Source organism: Protomyctophum bolini (genome assembly GCF_963924005.1).
Source record: "Protomyctophum bolini genome assembly, chromosome: 18".
Taxonomy (NCBI): domain Eukaryota; kingdom Metazoa; phylum Chordata; class Actinopteri; order Myctophiformes; family Myctophidae; genus Protomyctophum; species Protomyctophum bolini.
In genome coordinates, this window is record NC_137879.1 from 6,297,677 (window position 1) to 6,318,650 (window position 20,974).

At 44.5% G+C, this 20,974-nt stretch overlaps 1 protein-coding gene across 6 annotated transcripts in view; it reads left to right on the top strand.

Moving 5' to 3' along the window:
• mta3 (metastasis associated 1 family, member 3) overlaps positions 1–14,754 on the top strand; it is a 39,930-nt gene extending 25,176 nt beyond the window's left edge. For 2 of the 6 annotated variants that reach the window (XM_080789196.1, XM_080789200.1), the window contains exons 14-20: positions 1,877–2,099; positions 5,328–5,420; positions 6,488–6,649; positions 7,414–7,445; positions 8,030–8,145; positions 9,665–9,692; positions 13,625–14,751. In XM_080789196.1, the coding sequence (XP_080645322.1) occupies positions 1,877–2,099; positions 5,328–5,420; positions 6,488–6,649; positions 7,414–7,445; positions 8,030–8,145; positions 9,665–9,692; positions 13,625–13,684 (714 nt within the window). In that variant the 3' untranslated portion in view covers positions 13,685–14,751. Of the gene's footprint in view, positions 1–1,876; positions 2,525–5,327; positions 5,421–6,487; positions 6,650–7,413; positions 7,446–8,029; positions 8,146–9,664; positions 9,693–13,624 lie in introns of those variants that run through there. The other 4 variants (XM_080789197.1, XM_080789198.1, XM_080789201.1 and 1 more) reach the window with 4 other exon arrangements.
• Positions 14,755–20,974: the final 6,220 nt, after the last annotated feature.

Below are 20,974 nucleotides of genomic sequence, written 5' to 3' on the forward strand. Positions count from 1 at the left end.
CTCCCCTTGTCCCCCATATATGGGGACCAGGTTGGCGGAGGGTGTGTAGAGCCCAGGATCACATTAGATGATTGACACAGGGGTGAAAAATGGGTTACAAAATCGTGGGATAAAAACTATATTTAAAAAACAAAAACAACACATGGCACATAACACCAAGACGATACAAAAAGATGAGGTCCTCCACTGCATACAGAACCATATCCCATCATACATGTACGTTGTATCCAGAAACATCCTATCGGCGACGGCAGTTTGTTTAATGCCACGATGTCCTGAGGGGACAAAATTCCTACTAAAACGGACCTTTTCTCCCGTCTCCTGTTTTTCCACGAAATAATGGAACATGCTCGATTAGTGGGCTCGATAAGAACCACGGCTCGATAAGCCTGATTGATACGGTGATCGAGTCGTTATCAATAAAAATTAACGAGCTCCATCCCTACTGAGAAGGCCCTGTTCTGACCAGTTCGATTATTAGATTTGTGTGTTTTCCGGGAGGTGGGCACTATTGCTTGACCTGAGGGAGCGGGATTGGGACATGGCATTGGATGAGTTCAGAGGGGTAGCGTTGGGGGTGCCTGTTTGTGAGACAATCCAGTGAAGGAATCATATCAAGTACAGTATTATCACACCAATGGCAGTAATGTTCAGCAGGCGTTGACTCCATTATTCAGATACGTTCGGCTTCGGGCAACATATTAATGACGGGGGAAAATGTAAACGAATGCTAAATCTAAGAATAAAGCTATTAAAGGCTATTTTCTTTTTGTTAAAACAATTATGTAGCTCCATATTCTGATAGTAGTAGCATTGCTATTATAGACTAGAGTGTTTGTTCAGTAACAGTTTCTGTCTCTCTAGCTCTTGACCAATTTCATCCAATCAGGGGAGATAACGTGCATGATGCAGTTTAAACTGAAATAGGAAGTGATGACACGATGAATTGAGCAGACAAAATCGGAACCCGCCTGGAAATGTATTTTCTGTTTATTAACCCATTTGGGTGCTCTTCTCTTCTGGGGGTGCCTGCCATTATTTACTCTTTAAACATGGGGGGTCGGCAGCCAAATACTAGATTTGGGGGCCCTTGACTTGATACAAAAGTGTTTAATGTCCATTAGGGCTGCACGATTAATCGAATTTAAATCGAAATCGCGTTTTTTTATTTTATTTGGACGATGTCAAAAAATGAAAAACGACACTTTAACTAGGGTATTTTGGGTAATCTCTCTCACACTCGGCTACCGTAGTTACTTCCTCCTCCCTCTTCCTGCTGCGCAGAGAGAAAACCTGAAAGAAAGGAGCCTTCCTTTACATGTATGCCACGGTGAGCGATAGGAACGAGGATTTTGTTGCTAAAAAAAAAAAGGCAAGACAAAGTCTGTCGTCTGAAAACGGTTCGGCTTCTCCGTTGCAGATGTGGAGAAAACTAGTTCCCCGTGTAAATAAAAGTTTCAAAATGTCGGTGCCTAGGCTGTGAGAGACTGCAACACGAGTCCAGCACCTGGAACATAAACACAAGCATAGCAGCGAATGGGAAGACTGCAAAGCATTGTGGGCTGCTGTTACTTTATTTTGCATCGAGGAGCCACGTGTGTCTGTCTGTCTGTGAACGTCGCCTCGGCTAAAAAACAAAGTGTGCCTGAATTATGCTTAAATCTATTTGAATCTACTTTCTTTTTTTGCAAAATCGTGCAGCCCTAATGTCATTAAACTCCTACCTAAATACAACAAAACACCACACCGTTTTCATTCATATCTGATCTTCTCCATCTCTCTCCCCACCACCCACCTCCTTTCTCCCTTTCTCTCGCTTTGCTCCGTCGACCTGCCCCCCCCTCCCCTCCCCCTCCACCCCTCCTCCACCAACCAGGAGCCTCGTTCCCGGGGCCACGCCCCTCGCCAGTCCAGTCACATGGTGCCCGTGCGCAACAGCGGCAGCCCCAAGTCGTCCATGAAGACCAAGCAGGCGTTCCTGCTGCAGGCCACCCGCCTCACCAAGCTGGCGCGGCACATGTGCCGCGACGTCATCAGGCTGCGCCGGGCCGCGCGCCGCCCCTTTGTGCCCATTAACTGTGGCGCCATAAAGGCAGAGTGTAAGAGCTCTTTCAATTCCTCCTAACTTCCGCTGCCGCCACACCTACGGACACAAGCGCACGCACACGCACGCACACACACACACAGACACACACACTCACACACACACACACACACTGGCATACATTCAGTGCGTACGACACACAACACACACACACGGACATACATACATACATACATAAACACACACATACTGACTCACAGCATCCCCTCCTCACCCCTGACCCTCCATCCATCAGCCCCCCCAAACCCTCCGCCCCTCGCTGCTCTACCCCCCCTCCCTCCCTCCCCGCACCCTCCCCAGTCTGTCTCTCTGTTTTTATTATTATTGTTATATTATTATTATTATTTTTGGGTTTTTTTTGTATTCTCCCCTACCCCCACCCCCCACCCTGTTTCCAATAAAGACTGCCTGTCCTCATAACTCTTGAGTTATTATTATTTTTTCTTCCATTCGTGCTTTTTTTGCTTGTTTTGTGTTTTTCCTGTTCTTTGTTTTACGGTCTTGACTTCGCTCTAAACCAAAAGCCATGGTTGTGGTTCTTTACAGTCCACATTTCATCATCAACAACAGGGCTGTCGTATAGGAGTATGCCCGCACATGCACACACGCACACACGCACACGCACACACACACCACAAAAGACATGTATGGACTCATAATCACAGCCACCAAACCCACACACATCCTATTCAATGCTCTTCCTGTTACAAACAAGCAGATATTAATAATAAGATAGAAAACAATATTGTAGTCTGAGCCGTATATTTGCTAAAGGTTATATAGGTAGGTATAGAGAGTAGGAGAAATTATTTTAATAAGAGAAGCTCTATTTTGCACAGCACCCCTGGGGGGCCGGCTAGCCAAAGTCTTTGCTGTCTTTATTGACGGAATCAATTGTTTCAGCCAGGAATGTTTCAGCCTATCAGATTCTAAGGATGATTGCCTTTTGCTTGATGGTATAATGTTAGCCAAGATGTGTGCGTTTCACGAAGACTTTTAAGCTATTTTGCATAAGGGCTTTTTTTCCTGCAATTAATAGTACATGAGTACATTTTCTGATGGGAGTGATTTTGTGTTTCTTGTGGCACTGTACTTGTACTTATGAAAGGCCTTTTTATTTTGACTGACAAAACTTGAAAGAAAGGCAGAGGTTAAAGGGACTTTGACTGGGTTGAGAGGGATGGGGCATATAGGAGAGGTTTGTTTAGTCGGGGGGCGGCAAAGAGGATCAAATGGTTGATCAGTGACTGCATCCCCGCTGTAGATTAAGGCCTATTCATAGTCTGGATTTTCGGTGGTGAGGTGACCACCACTCCGGTGGTGAGGTGACCACCGGAGTTGAAATAACGTTGAGCGGTGGTGAGTAAAAACAGAAAGAAGGGCTGGGGCGGTGGCGGTGGTTTGCTCTTCACCGCGGCTCGTGACGTCATGTTGTTGTAGTTCGGTGGTCACCTCACCACCGACAATCCAGACTATGTACGAGCCTTTAGTTGAGACTCGGCACGGTCACGTCCATTTTACTCCAGGAATCGGAATGATTCGGGATCATGCATAAACATCTCATGTCTTGCTCGATCATTTTGTGATCAGTCCCCTCTCTCTCTCATTGCTCATTCCCTCAACTGAAGTTTCCAAGTATTATGCTTAATTTATATACCGTCGTGTTAGGACACGCCGCTCGCCGAAAGTTATTTTTCCGGGGGAGCGAGCGACGCGTTCCGTACGACGAATTATAAATGAGGCGTCATATGCATCCGTCCTCTTCGTGATGTGATTAATCCATCCAATGCCCCCGGCAACCATCTCAGAAAACCCTACCTACAGTCTCATGCAGTATAGACCTGACATGCTGTGTTTTATCGGTGGGTTTTTTCTTACCATGCAGAGCCATTTCCCTTCTTTTTCCTCTTTGCCTCTCTCTCTTTTTCTCTGTTTTTTGCAGTATTTTCCATCTCTCATCTTTTTCCTACTTTCGCTCTCTCTCTCTCTATCTCTCTCTGTCTCTCTCTCTCATCACTCTGTGAATGTGAGAGTAGTCCTACAATAAAGTCACAACCTGAAACCATCTTCTCTGAGTCCTTGTGCTTTCATGTGTCTCTGTGTACCTGTCCATCAACTCCACCGCACTCACTGATTGGCTGTTGTTGGCTCCCCGAGGGACACCCCGCCAAGGCACGCCTCTCCTCTCCCAGCATGGACTCTACCTCCAAAAATGCCTGCTGCCATTTGAAACCCTCACATTTCGTTGTGACAACTTTATCCTAACAGCGTTATCTTTGGGGTTTGGCGGTGTGCATGTGAGCATGTACTTATCTGTATGTGCATGCGTGTGTGCAATGTGTGTGTGTGAGAGAGAGCGTGAGAGAGACTCCTGTCCTGTATCCCTGTCAAACCATCTCCATAAGTAAGTTGGGATATTAATCACTTGAAGTAGTGTACAACCAAAATAACTTTTTTTCTATCGATAACACGCATGAAGCCTTGAATTCATGGATATTGTTGTTGTTTTTTGTGTTGTTTTTTGTCTCATTCCTGAGCCAATAATCTGATGACCAGGCCGCCGGTCAGTGAGAGACCATTTGAGTCTCACCGTTCATCAAATTATTGTCTTAGGAATGCAACAACAATTCACGGCGCGTAGGCTAATTCATAGAAAACAAGTCCTTTTTTTGGGGTGAACTAGTCCTTTAAGGCCTATACTTCTTCATGCGAGGAAGTGAAGCGTCTACAAGCAGTTTGTTGTAAACTTGTAGATTAACAATTTTCATCTGGAAAAAGAGAAAAAACAAATGAGTAGACATGTTGAAATGTGCCTGTAATAATAATAATGACATGCCCCGAAGTACAGAGAACAGTTGAAAGTGGTTAAATGCAGACTGTGTGCCCAACCTTGAGGTCATTAAAACACTTAACATTAATTACATCTGAATGCGTTTCCCTGTGCGAGGAAAATGTGAATTATGAATGGAGTTCCTTTTTTAAGAGAGGCCCTTTTTATCAGGTCGAACTGTGTGTTTCTCATTGTGCAGACGTTTTATTTGACAGTCCTAGAAGACGTTAGCCATGTGTGTTCAACAGAGACAAGAGAAAGGCCAGCTAGGGAGATGAGTTTATATACAATGATGCAGTCCAAACGATATCTGTGATCCTGTGTGTGTGTGTGTGTGTGTGTGTGTACGTGTGTGTGTGTGTGTGTGTGTGTGTGTGTGTGTATCTGGTTTAGATATGTTAAGGGTTTCGGAGGGTCAGGCGACTCGACTGCCAAAAACCAGAACAGCCCCGCGGAGTACTTTGACCAGCGTGCTGCAGTTCCTTGGTAATTTACACCTTGGTAGCACACACACAGACACACACACACACAGACACACACACACACACACACACACACATACACACACACACACACACACACTTGAACGTTCGTCCCACACATCCAGCCTGGCCTGAAGCCTTTGGTTCTCAAACCTTTCATTTTAAGGAATGTTTAGTTGTAGCAAGGCATAAAACATAAACAGTAATGCAATACAGTAACTCAGAGAGCAGTATATGCACTCAGAGTTATTACAGACATGGATCTATTTGGTTCCTAACTATCAATCCTTTTCGCTGGGGATTTCCCCCAGGAGAACCCCCTCGAAGACCCTGAGAACCACTGGCCTAAAGCAACCTCATTTTCCAGCATGCCATAAAGCAGGTGTGGTCAACTTTGACGATGGAGAGGGCCACTATATTTCCACACTCACTCCAGAGCGGTCACATTGCATAGCAAGAATAGCCGATCTACAAGCTCAAAAACGTGTCGACACGTTCTGAGCTTGTAGATCGGCTATTATTGCTATATTTGAATTGAAATCCTGAAAAGTAACATTTGAATTATGTTAGTTATGTGAACTAAATACAAATACATTGAACATAAAAAAAGACTACTAGTCATTAAACTACTAATATAGACTTGTTTGCATGTTTGGAATTATAACAGCTCAATCAACACATCAGTATTCCCATATTAATTAGCCTGAGGGTCACTTTAAGTGAAGCATGTGGCCAATGGGTCACCAGTTGCCCCTGTATGCCCTAAAGAACTGCAACTCTTGATTAGGATTCAACTTTTGTGATTTGTGATGTCACAGCCTGCAAATCCCATATATGTCAATGGGATTTGCCAGCAGATGTCACTGTTTTCACAGTTTTTGCCTGTTTCCATTGTGGCTCAAAAGGCTTCAGAACACATAGAGAAAACCCCAGACCACAGAAAATCCACTGAATGTTCAAAGTTCAGGTTTTTTTTGCGTGTAATTCATAAATGAAAATGAATGTCACGAAACCTTTAACAGTAGACGGTCGTACCGTACGTGTCCCGTTTGTGTCGTTTTTGTTTTTCAGAGTCCCGCCCGGCGGCCCAAGCCCCTCGGTCCCACCGCACTCCGGGCCTGCAGGCTCCGCCCCCTCGCCGCCTCCTATCCTCGCTCCCCCACGGGCCGCACGGCATGCTGGGAAAGCGCAGCTACCACCATCACAGCAGGGCCGAGCCTGAGAGACGCTCAGGTATAATAACCTGTATAACCTGCATGCGGACATGAGATTACTCATACGTCGTATATTTATACCCCTTGGGTGGCAGTAGATCAATCTAGGAGTGCTTCTCAAAGTGGGGGGACCGAGGACCCCCCCAGGTAAATAATTGATAGTTAGGAACCAAACAGGCCCTTTACAGGTCCATATAACTCTGTGAGTGTACAAATGGTACCCCCCCTTGTACACTCTCAGAGATATAGCGTTATACGTGGACCAATGCATACAACACCGGGGCTCTATGAAATATTAAACGTTTGCGAATCACGGGTCTGGGAGTCGGAAAGTATAGCCAGCATGACCTCCCCAGTACGCGTGTCAAATGAAGCAAGACATATTCTATCATTTGTCGTGTCACTCCTATTCCCAAAACAAAGATACCATGTTGAAAGTGATCAACCCCACTTTAAGTACTTCATTGACCATGGGGGACCCACACAGGGGTCTATAACTGGACCCCTCCATTTTGTCCTCTACACAGTGTAGGCCTACACCAAATCTGTTGGCTGAAATGTGTTATATATATTACTGACCTTGTGGCTCTGCTAGTTTTTGTTTGTCCCAGAATAGGTACACTAGGGTTCATATGGACGGTTAACAGCTCCCCCTTGTGTATACTCATCTAAGCCATCTGAACAGCCATCACCCTGGGCGAAGCTGTAAGAGGCCCGGGGAGCAGAAATTACTCCCCCCTTGTGGCCGTTCTCTTATCTATGCTGTTGCTCTTGTGTTTACAGAGAACCCTGGTTCGACAGCCGGACCTGTTCTGGTGGGTACAATGCACTTCTGTTCTGTTCTGTTCTGTTCTGTTCTGTTCTGGTGGGTACAATGCACTTCTGTTCTGTTCTGTTCTGTTCTGTTCTGTTCTGTTCTGGTGGGTACAATGCACTTCTGTTCTGTTCTGTTCTGTTCTGTTCTGTTCTGGTGGGTACAATGCACTTCAACAACCTTCTCTAGGCTAACAAGCTCTCATGCCCCTTTTCCACCGGTTGGTTCCCAATGGGAACCGGTTCAGTTATTTTTGGTTCTTAGTCCATGAGCCAGTGCTCCAAAATTGGAACGTATAAAACCATAAAAACCATATTAGATTGTTATCACCATGAAACTTCCCCAATTGAGTACTTACACGGAGACAATGATTTATTGTATTACACATTTTATATTTTTAAATATGCAAATGGAGCATTATGTAGGAAAATATGCAAAATAATCGAAAATAGGAAAAAGCTACTACTGTGGAAGTTGTCCTTTCCTTAAAGAACCACCATTCTTCCGTGCGTTAGAATCTGATCTCAGGTCAGAATGGGTTAAGTACCGTTGATTGGTTGATGCTAATGAGTCGGCTTCCCGCAGCACAACGGGCGCAGTAGCAGCGGAGGTGGAAGGGGAGGAGTCATGATGCGCAAGAGACGACCCAACTGGATCGACGCCCCCGATGACAGCTTCTTCCTGGTCACCCGGGAGACCAGGTAGGTGTGTGTGTGTGTGGTGTCTGTGTATAAGCAAAGCAAAGTTACCATGTTTACCCAGGGTAACTGGACTAAGCTCAATAACTTATTTACAGCCAGGCCCTGCTCATAGAACATGTCATGGTAGAGTTTCAATGCCTTGTCCAAGGGCAATTCAGCGATGGTAATTTTAACGTGCCGGTCCGGGGATACGAACTATAGCGACCTTCCGATATCAAGACCGCTCCGCAAACCGTTGGGCCACCGCTGCCCCAATGATGATGACATAATGATGACAGCTTCTTCCTGGTCACCCGGGAGACCAGGTAGGTGTGTGACTGTGTGTGTGGTGTCTGTGTGCCAGACAAACTCTTCCACCATATCAGAAAAAGAGGCCGCGCATCAACAATTATGGCCTTTCTCAGTGGAGTGCTAGTAATCACATTTTATTGGCAGAATTTGGCACACACCATTAAAGCTGCTATAATCAATAATACCGGTATGTCAACAGAGACAAAACGTTGTGCACAGACTGTATGACGGAAGCGTTTGAAAATAGTGCGAGCCAACAATCAAACAGTCTCGAGATCGAGGCTACGGTAGGTGTGACCTCTGACCCCTTGGGAGTGAGAGAGGAGCAGTGATAAACAGTTTTTGGCGGCACAAATGTTTTACAATTATCTTTGGGCTGCGGCGCAAAGTTTTAGGTATATGAAGAAGTGTCTATTTGTACGTCTCTAAATGTTTTGATGAATTGAACAAGGTGGACCCTCTTGTAAACAAGTGTAATGCTTCATTGGGTCGTCCACCCAAGGTTAACAGTCTGTGTATTGAGTTGTGCTTGAAATGTATACTGTAATTCTGCAAACTGTTAATAAATATTTCATTCAATCAATCAATCAATCAATCAATCAATCAAGTAGGCATAATGGCGGAGCGGCCGAGGGTGAATGTGTGCGTGTGTGTGTGTGTGTGTGTGTGTGTGTGGGGGGGGGGGGGGGGGGGGAGGGGAGTCTCGTTAACCAAACTCACTAAAGTGATGAATGGGGCTCCACGGGTCATTAGAGTGCTAAGAGAGACAGACGCGCACACAAACACTCACACACACACAGACACACACACACACACACGTCACACACACATAAAGACATACACACACATGCACACCGTTTTCTCAACTTTTGTCCTTCTCTGAAAACCACCCCATCTGTCACACACATAATGCACATGCACTCACACACACACAAAAACCCCTTTGAAAGATGATAGATACAGTAGCTGATTCACCTTATTTTTTAAGCCAAATAATTCGGTCGCACAGCTTTGAAACGCTTTGAAGCTACACAACAACGCTGTGCGACGGAAGTATACATCAGGCTTAAGATAAAAACAAGTGCATGAGAAACATCTGCCCATCCCCCCAACCCCCCCCCCCCCCCTCTCCCACGAGAGACAAATTGAGCCCTTTCATTCCCATTAGATGTCTCTTGGTATGTTTCCACTACTTCCTGTGAGTGACTGGCTGCTTGTCTCATTTCAGAAACGCAGCCCTTAGACATCTCCTGACGGTAAGCCCCCTAACCCTGCCCTCACACACACTCACACACTCACACAGAGGACAAGCAACAACAGCACAGACTGCATGTCACAAAGAAACATGCACACAATTTTTAGGCACACACAAACTGTGGACCCTGTGGAGTCTCATTCTCATTGTGAATTGTTCCACCTTGTAGTTTTGTCATGTTGTCTAATGTGGATGTGTATTTTACACCTCCTGTGACCCTAAAAAATGAGCTGTTTTCAGTATTTTCTGGAACGTATCTGAACGCTGCATAAACGTAGGGTGTTTAACTGTGAATAAATAGCGTGAAGCACCTCACTAGCAGGTGGAAGGAGTTGGCATGGCGATTCCACGATTATCGGGCGAGACGTGGTTTTCAATACCATCTCTTTACTGTAACTTAACGTTTATCATGGATTCCTCATTAGCACTTGCCTAAAAGCCTGGCTGTTCTCGTCATGATAAAAAAACACCAACCAAGAGGAGTCAGCCTAGTCAGCACAAGTGTGTGGGGAAGTCGGGAATTAGCCCTTCACTAAATCCCACCCCAAAAAGAGATTGTCCAATGCCAATCCAAACGGTTGCTATGCAGGTCAAGCTTTCTTCGCTGCTAACGTGCCTATTGTACAAGGATGGGTTGGGGAGGGACTTAGTGAAGGGCTAATTGGCATAACGACTAAATTGGAAGAAATAGGGGAATACAAAATATTAATTTAAAAATAGGTTAAAAATTCACAATAAGATATGGTTCAGGTGAGCAAAAGGGGGATCAGGGCAGGGCAAGCACAACTACTTCTTTCCTGTGCGAGTCGGAGAACCTTGTTTTACAGATTACAATTATTCAAACATAGTCTATATATTTTATGTGGAACAGCGGTGGCTAATTAATGTTCAAATTGACATGGTAGAGCACGCACGCACACACACACACACACACGCACACACACACACACACACACACACACACACACACACACACACACACACACACACACACACACACACGCACAGTCACACACACACACACACACACACGCACGCACACACACACACACAGACACACACACACACACACACACACACACACACTCACACACACACAGACACACACACACACACACACACACACACACACACACACACACACACACACACACACACAATGGACCAAAGTGTCCGTGGTCACGGCGTGTGAGGGAGAACGATCTGTTCCTCCGTTATATTAATGCTGTGTCTCAATGAACCACGGCGCTCCACCATCGGACCAGGAGGCTAAAATTAGAGCGGCTAACTGCTGCAGATGTTCCTGAGAGGGGCCAGGCACCACTGTGCCCTGAGTGGAAATATCATTATCACATTAACGGACGTATCACCCACTTATCACTAAGTGTATGTGCGTGCGTGCGTGCATGCGACTGTGCGTGCGTGTGGACTAAGTGTGTTGCCTATAGTAGGCTATATATACACAGCATCTAAACGTATATAGACTGTAATGTACAGTAATTGTATGTACAGTTTGTGTGACTATTGTGAGACAATGAGTGTAAGGAAGAAAAGAGAGATGGAAAGACTGACAGAGCATCGCCACATCCGTCTCTTCTTGTACTGTCTTGTACTCCTCCTGTGACTCTGCAGTGATGGACATGACTTCAGTGGTGATGACCCTGCTAGATTAATTAAAACATGGTTGAGTGTGCTAATGCATCAGCACTGATGGGCAGGCTAATGACAGACGGCGATGTCGGACGCTCATGTTCTGTTCTAGTCACTCTTGGTAGCTGAAGCAGAGAGGAGGAATGGTGAGGTCATTAGACACACGCAAAGGTTGGGAGGGGTTGGAGAGCAGAGAGACAGAGAGAGAGACAGAGAGAGAGGGAGGGAGAAAACGTATAGTGAAAAAAATCAATATGCATGATAGTCATGTAGTCAAAAGCAGAGGTTGAAAGGGAAGGCACGGACAGGGAGAACAATTAACTTGAGAAAGCGACAAAGAGTTGTTCTGTTGCCAGTACAGATATGGCCTTAGAGACCTGATTAGCATTTCTATGAATTAGATTAGAAGATGTATACAAATGGTTAGCTGTAGAGATGCCATGAGCTCAATGTTGAGTCAACCACATTACATTTTTATTTTGTATCTATTTATTCTTTCAATTCAGCAAAATCTATAGTACATAGTATATTCTGTAGGAAGTGTAGGGCATAAGTGGTTCAATGGGTTTTTATCTAATAACCCCCATCATTATATTCACATCATTAACTCAAGTGAATATGAATGTCTGTCTTTTTAATAATTATTCTCAGAGTACAGCATGTTCTCAAATTATGCCCCAGAAAAAAGAAAAGAAAAAAACCTTGTTGTGCTTCGTCTGCCTGCCAGCGTGTGCGTGTGCATGTGCTTGCACGCTTATGTGGTCCTTCGCTGAATGTTAATGTTAAATGTATGAACATTGCATACTTTTCAATCACAGTCATAAATGCATGCACCCCTCTATGCGCTCACACACGCACACGCACGCACATGCACACACATGCACACGCACACACCAGACACCATTATCTATGATTGTTCTAACACAGTAACAGCGGGGATCTGGATAATTGATGTGTTTTTCTATTCAGGCAAAAGAAAAACAACTCTTGTGCTGATGGGATGATGAGAAAGGGGAGGGGGGGGATATGGGAGGGGGCTGAGAGATAGATGGAGAGAGAGAGAGAGAGACCGGAAGAGAGAGAGGGGGGGTTGAGACGTGTCGTGAAGGGAGAGAGAGAGCAAAAACTAAAGTAAGGATTCTTGCGGCGTATTAAGCCTGATTTATAATCCATCACGGGAGGAGGGCGTCACGTACGTTGCCAAAAAATAACTGAACTTCAAGCTACAACACCCCATCGTGATTGTAGATCGGAGTGCTATGGAGTGTAAATTGTTCTTTTGCCCCCAAATATTTCATGTTTATTGCCTGGTCTATAGCCGTGATGTTATCGCCCTATATACCAAGACACAATACCGAGATCATTTATTATGTGTTGTTTTCGTCGACCGATGCTTGTCCAAAAGGGGTTGTGTGGCAAATTAGTCCTAAAGCCTTTCATTTCACTGTTTCCATTTCACTTCCCCGCATAAGTCTTTTCTGTTTTTACGCCGTTCTGCCATTTATAACCACAACCTAGGCAAGTTTTTTGGGGTGTGCGGACTTGTTCACTGTGCATGCATCTCTATGCTAATGATAACCCATTCTCCCGTGCACAGAGACTGAGCGTGAGTGTGAGAATTTGAACCACAGAATTCCTCTTACTGAATCAAACCGAGCTCGTGAATAGCTCTTAATGAATTCAACCTGAACCCACATTGCCTGTTGCCACATTACTGTATTTTTTTTGTCGCATTCTTGGGCCCAAATTCCGAACGCTATAGCAAGCAGGTAAAGCCCAAGCTGAAGGTACTATAGTTGGCTAATTACTAATTAGCCAACATAGTACCTTCAGCTTGGGTATGAACATGTTATTTGTCAATTCTATTCATATATTTTTGTTTACAATCATGTGTTACACATAGGTAGAGGCCTCGTATATAAGTCATTTAGGCTTATTGCCTTCTCCTGGCACTTTTCTTTTTATATATGTTGTGTACTGTTTATTCTTGTATTGTTTTTGATATTCTCTGCTAAATTAATAAGTCCATGAGCAGGTCCACCTGACCTGGGATATTGACCTGCAGGCTATTCTCCTGAATGCTGCCTTCCATTCAGGAAATTGGCATGGAAAGAAGTGGCATTTGCATTTCTTCCACCATAGTAAACGCTGCATTCGTGGTCTAGAGAGAGGGCAGTTTTCTTTTTACAGACGGGAAAAAGGGCCAGGGGCTGAAGCCCCCTTTGATGTCTATGTGTGCTGACATGTCGTGTCATGTGGTCTTGTCTCCCCCATGCTGTCCAGGAGGGCCAGGCGGCTGCTGTCCAGGTCCCAGCTGAGGCACGCCTGCCGGCGGCCCTGTGAGCAGATCACCGTGCAGCGCAGGGCCTCCCAGGGCCCGCCGCAGGGGCCCGTCCTGGCCCCCCCGCACCCACACCCCAGCCTGAGGATGCGAGGCCCCATCGTCATCCACGACTGACAGCTGACTGAAGGCCACCCGGACATGCAAGACAAGACACGACACTCACACACAAACACACAAACACGGGTGCAGTGTACTTAGTTTAGACAGTTTTTGACTAGACTAGACTAGTCATTGGTTAGACCAGTCATTAGTCCTACAACTACAACCTATCTCAAACCCTCACCCTAAACCTAACCTCCCACGGGGGCAGCACACCTAAACCTAAACCGTAACCCATGTATAACTAATGACTAGTCTAAACTGAGTATGCACCCCGTCCCCCACAAACACACCCCTATACCTCCCCTATACACACCCCATATACTTTACTCCTGTCTCCCATCAATCCCCGGACCCCAACCCTTCCCCCCGCCGTGCTATATATATCCCTAGGATGGTTGATGGAGAGGAGCGCTTGTTTTTTGCCGTACCAGCGTTTATCACGTGAAGAAAAACAAGTGCTCCCTCCCCCTCCTCTCAGCCGAGCTGAATCCTCACCAACCATCCTAGAGAATACAATATTGTCTCCACTTTAATTGGCCCCCAAAAAGATCATTGTGATCTCTCACCCTCTCAACCACTCAGCCAATCTACAAGCTCACAATGTATTAAAGCATGATTCGTTGTGAGCTTGTGGATCTGCTTATTTTTAAGTTTTAGTCCTTGGTCTCTCTGGTATGGAAAGAATTTGATGCAGTGTGTTTTACTATGGAAACTGGTAGACTGGTAGTACTGCCTATTTGTAAGGGTGAGAGTGTGTGTGAGTGTGTGAGTGAGTGAGTGAGTGTGTGTGTGCGCGAGAGCTGTGATAGAGAAACTGTGTGTATGGAGGCAATGTGCGTGCGTGCTTGTGAGAGCAATTTGCATGTGTGTGTGCGCAAGCATACATGCGACTGTGTACATAAACGGCTCGTGCGAGAAAAAGAGGGAATGTTTATGTTTCAAGGGACGGGGGGCATCACTGACAGAACTTTTTTTCTTCTTCTCCTTTCTATTTGTCTGTATACCGATGGATGGTCAATTGTTGTGACGTTGCATCAGTTTGTACAGAGCCGGGGTGTGGTGGTCAGAGGCCGGTGGGGGGGTGGGGAAGGGGTGGGGGGCTGGGGGGTCAGGCCGGTAACCAGCGGCGGTGGTCCGACTTTTACCATGGCAGGAGAGCCAATTGCCTCACTGTCGCTGACATTAAAAAAAAACTGCACTATGAACAATGGCCTTGACGGCGGCGTGGCCGCGGAAATGTCGGCTGCATCAATGACGTTTTCCTATATAGCTGTGTCAACGTGGCTCCGCACTACACACTACACACTACACACTACACACTACACACTACGCACTACGCACTACACACTACACACTACACACTCAACCCTGCAGTCTGTGTAAATCCATGAGACAAGAGAAGAGTGTGGAGCTATAATGACCCCCCCGCAGACTAATTATGACTTACAAACCCTCATAGCCTACTTACTACTAATAATAACAACAACCTCCACTCAGACGGTAAACAGCCTGCTCCTTACACGACGGCTTCGCTGGTCTGCACTGCAGATCTCTAGCAAAAGGTTAAAGAAAGAGTATAATTTTGCCGCAAGCAACTCGGATGCTATATTATGATGCTATCTGGCATCTTAGAGTTGCAACACCGACCCCTGACCTGCCCATTCATCCAAACGGAAAGGTCCTATCTGATTGTATTAAGTGTACGTTAAACTGCCCATGAACATTGCAGCTGTGTACACAGAAAGCTTGGATTATCCTCTTTGTATCTGTCAAGTTTATTTTCTTTTTCATCCACCGTCGACATGTTATGAGCTATACTTTCTGTCAATACATTCTGTGCACGTGATTGTGTCAGCGTTTGAAAGGGGCTCAACATCCTGCTATGCCTCCTGCGTTATGTGTAATTTTAGAAACAGGTGGTACACAAGACCACCTGTTTCTAAACTGTGTATTTTATGCAATCTTGGTGAGTTTAATACAACCAGATAGGACTTCTCTGTTGGGATAACAGGGCCGTCAAGGGTTGGTTTTTGCAACGTTAGATGCCAGATAGCATTATAGCATCTGAGTACTAGCTTGCGGCTATTGGAAAGAGTACAAAACCTTACATATATGACCTCACAGCAAACAGCATAGAGAGACACACACGTCGACAGTGTGTCTCCCACTTCGCTCTCACGAGCCGCAGTGTATTATATGTAGTGTATAATCTCATTAAAGCACTTGTACATTCTTACTCATCCTATTTCTTATTACGGTGTACCTACCTAGCCCTGCTATGGGCGTTAAAGCACTTCCTCTCCTGCAAAAAAAGAAGAAAAAAAAGGGCACGGAGTAGTTATAGACCAAGGCCACGATACATGGGCAAGCCTTTGGATCCAGACCATCGTAGGTGTAGTTCTATCGAGTTTGACTTTGACTTAAAGCAAAAGACGGACTGGATGAAACACAGCTATGATGGTCTTGATCCGAGGCTAATACATGGGCAGCATTTAGAGGCGATGAAGGTGGAGGGCGATTTTCACAACTGTTCTATCACCTCGGTTATCTCTGTTCTTAACCCATTTTGGGCCGGGAACCCCTTTTTGGTTTTTTAAACATTATGTTATAATTTAGCTATTGAAAAACAGCAGATCTACAAGCTCATAGCACGCCACCGAGTGGGAGTGCCCACCGAGTGGCCACGAGAGACCTTGTAGGTCTGCTATTTTTGAAAAATCGTGAAAATATTTATTTCAGAAAACTGGAGGATTTGGAAGATTTTTTTTTAATTTTGAGGTCAGGCCTAAATGGGTTGTCTTATCTTCTCCATTTGAATTTCCCTCTTTCTGGTGATTCTCGGTCCCGCGTCCACGTTGCTTCCGAAAGCTGCCCATCGATTGGTCGTGGCCTACTTATGGGGTCTTTTGTTTATATTCTTGAGTTTTGAACTGGCATCGCCGCAGCATGTCTTGTGAGGTCAGAAAGCCTCCGCTGGCCACGCCCACAACGGGGTCAAACAATTTCTCCTCTCTTTCATTCAGAAGAATGTTTATGTTGGTGTTTATTCCTGTATGTCCTGTGTTGAATTATGAATATGCTGAATAATAAATAATGATGATAATAAAAAATATTAAAAAAAGAACATCATCACAAATCTGGATATTTGCCCTGGTTTCCTCTCATTATTCAACATATCCTATGCTCTCTCTCTCTCACTCTCTCGCTCTCTCCCTTTGTACTTATGTGACTCCTCTGGCCGTTGATTGATGGCGACCGACTGGTTCAGACTGTGCTAGAAAGTTGTTAAATATCCGTGCAAAAATATGACATTTTGGAACAGCAGTGAAAAATGGCACGTTCCTCTCGGACTGCCTCCAGACATGCAGTGTGTGTGTGTGTGTGTGTGTGTGTGTGTGTGTGTGTGTGTGTGTGTGTGTGTGTGTGTGTGTGTGTGTGTGTGTGTGTGTGTGTGTGTGTGTGTGTGTGTGTGTGTGTGTGTGTGTGTGTGTGTGTGTGTGTGTGTGTGTGTGTGTGTGTGTGTGTGTGTGTGTGTGTGTGTGTGTGTGTGTGTGTGTGAAAGAAAGAGAGAAGGAGCCGGAGTAATGAAAACTTTATGAGTTATTCATTCCTGTTTCGCAGGAAAACAAAAAGTGCCAAACTAGTACTTCTTTTATTGGATAAAACTTGATTCGAAATGATCTTACTTGAAGCAGACAGCACACCAGATAGGGAGGGACTCTCAATAAACTAGATGTTTCACCTGTAGACTGTCCCTTACGTCCTGTCTGCGTCGCACAAAGTGTTGTGTGCCTGGTGCATGTGCTTGTTGGCTCACAGTTGGTCATCTTGTCAAGCTACGCTAATCTATCTGTGTTGAATGAGAGGATGTTTCTGAACCACAAATATGTTTCAAATCAATATTCAAGTACGATAATGCTTTATGCAGTTTTGAAATATATTATTATAGCGGTAGCTCCATCCATCCAATTCAATTCAATTCAAAGGGCTTTATTGGCATGAGAAAACATACGTTTACATTGCCAAAGCAGAAAGAACAATACAACAATACAGCAATACAATCAAAACAAAAATTATGTACTTTGAAGGTCAGAATCTTCAATAGATCAACTTCTGTGTACCAAGATAACTCGATGCAGGTATAGTGCAGGTATATACACAATTATTAGTCTTTAGGGTGGTTGTGTTCCATTTGATATCCTCCTATCACAGCAACTCACAAATCTTGCTGCTGTGTTTGCACATTGTTGTACTTCGCCCAGCAGATATGGGAGTTTTTTGTCATTGGTCATGTTTTCAAAATCTCCGTGTGTGGTTGTAATCTGTGGGAAGTATGTGTCTCTGATGTCTTGGTACAATGGGCAGATGGTTAGGAAGTGTAGCTCGGTTTCCACTTCGTTTAGTGTGCAGTGGGTGCATAGTCTGTCTTCTCTCGGGATACAGGTCTGCCTATGATTGTGGTGGTGCATGAGATGACGGCGTGCCTTGTGTTTGTACAGTTGTACAGAGTTAGACTGGGAATACAAATCAAACAGACTTTATTGATGTGTCATGCACCCAAGCTGCCCAGCCCACATGGACTTATAGGACACACCATACAAATCATTGCTTCAATATTGCAGTGTTTGCAAGTGTACAAAAAACACTTTTTTTCTTCTTCACACAAACAAAACATTCTGCCTTTTTTCCCACGCTTTGCATAAAGAATCTGCTAAAGCAAATCCCTTTCCTAAAGCAGAATTCCAGTTTTTCGTTGTCCTCTAACCAGAAAAAGTTAAGACGGGTGGTTGTCATTTTACAAAATAATACATTAATACATTACAATTTTTTTTTTTTTTTTCTTTCAAATCATACACTAAACACACTCTGTCCTCCTCAGGAGTACCAATGAATCTACCCGTTTCTAAAGCTAATGGTAAGGTCCCAGTCCCAGAATGCAGCTGTGCAAACAAAATGGTGTAGTAAATCGTTTTCAAGATATTTGGTCACACAATGTGTCTGCAGGTGTTACATTTCACATGTTTAAACCCCATTTGCGTCATCAATCTTTATTAGTTTTCATCAGTTTGACATCAGTTGACACGGACACAAATCATTGTCCACCAACCTTTTTCTTTCATTATTATTACATTTTTGCAGTATACATTACACACAGCTCCATTTGGCTATTTGAATCTGTGGTCCTTTTTGTGTTTGTCTTTGCACTATTGATGCCCTGTCAGAATATGATAACTACTGTATTTGCTAATTGCTTACCTAACACACCACAGAACATTGCTGGTACATTGCATGTGAGGACAGCAGAGAGGATGTCACAGGTCAAAGTGTGATTTCAATTATTAGGCCATATCTCACATTATTTTGTACTGTGTTTTGATTAGTATCATTGTATATACTATAGCCTAATGGTGTTTAGATTAATATGTTGGAGTTTATAATAGTATTATGTGGTGGAGCAACGTTTACAGGCCTGAGAGAGATGAAGCAGAGACCCCACGTCCACTACAGTACATCTGACTTTTTGTGCAATCCTGATAATTCTGTACTGCTCTTTCATGAACTGTATCATGAATATATCAAATAAATCAAATCAAATCAAATCAAGACATCAGCCCCCTGCATGGTCACCCCAGGCAAGCCCCCATGGGTGCCCAGGTCATCGTGACATCATGTGACATCAGCCCCCATATATGGTGCCCAGGTCATTGTGATGTATTGGTCAAAGTTCATCCTGCATGCCAAAGCGACCGCACTCGCCCAGCAGTCTGACGTCACCCAGGCGGATGCGTGCACCCGCCGATCTGCCCCAGCAGTCTGACGTCACCCAGGCGGATGCGTGCACACGCCGATCTGCCCCAGCAGTACGACCTCCACAGTCTCACGGCCCGGGGAGACTGCCGGCTAGAGTTCAAACTAGAATTCTCAGCAGGCCCGAAAATGATTTATTTATTTATTTGGGGGACAATGATTTGTGTCCCTGTCAACTGATGAAAAAAAGACCATTGTTGCATCAAACTTAATCAGCAAACTATATGGTCAAACATTGGCCAAATTGTCAACTTACCTATTCCAAAATCTGTCGGACCGACTCAAAATAAATATAATGTCTCAACTCTCGAGTTGTGCTTTCATGTGAAATGTACCCATTCTGCAAACTGTTAATAAATACTTCAATCAATCAATCAATGACAGTCAGCCACAGAAAGATTGGAGTTATGCAATCATATGCTTCTGACCTTTTGGTATTACTTCAAATATTAGAACTGTGGTCTTCAACAGAATGAATTAATTTTATTTGTATAGCACCTTTCCAAACATATAGTTACAAAGTGCTTTACAGACAGGTTATAAAACAGTAATCATAAAAACATAAAAACAACAAAGCATCAAAACATCAGAGAGAAAATAACAGGTCAATAAAACAATTGAAAAACAATATTAGGAAAAACACTTGGCATACAGATGTGTTTTTAAAAGCGTTTTAAAAGACAGGGGGCCTAGTGGGACCCCTAGGAGGTCCTCAGAGTTACTACAGGGGGTCCCGTAGTAAGGGAGAGTGTACAAATGTTGCACACTTTCAGAGTTACATTATTTTACATTGATTTTACAAGGGGTCCTTGAAATTAAATGGGTTGAGAATCTCTGCTATAGAGCCGTAAAATATGTTATGGGGGTCCCTGGCATATCTTTTCAAGTGGGGGTCCGCGGGCTAATTAGTGTCAACTTGGGGGTCCTTGACATTGACATGAACAAGTTTGGGAATCCCTGCCCTAGCTGGTCTAGAATAGATAACCAGTACAACAAACCATGATGAGCCCCGAAAGGGCGTTTGATTGATTGATTGAAATAGCCTACTTTAGTTAGCAATTTGCAGGGGGGGGGGAAAGCACAGGGACAATACGAGGTCTGTTAAAGCTAAGAGGAACTAAACGCAGCCATGGGACAGGACAGGACAGCTGCCATCAGCACAGCTGCTCTCACAGTGGCAGCTGTGTCTTCCTCTTCCGTTCAGTCCACAATTTATGGCAACAGGTGTGTGTGATTATGATACCGTCAAAACCAAAACATTGTGGTATGACAGTATTTCATGTACACTATTAAAACCTCCATTACTTGATTCACCGCCGAAGCTCCAGTGGCGCAATCGGTTAGCGCGCGGTACTTATATGACAGTAACTCGCTGAGCA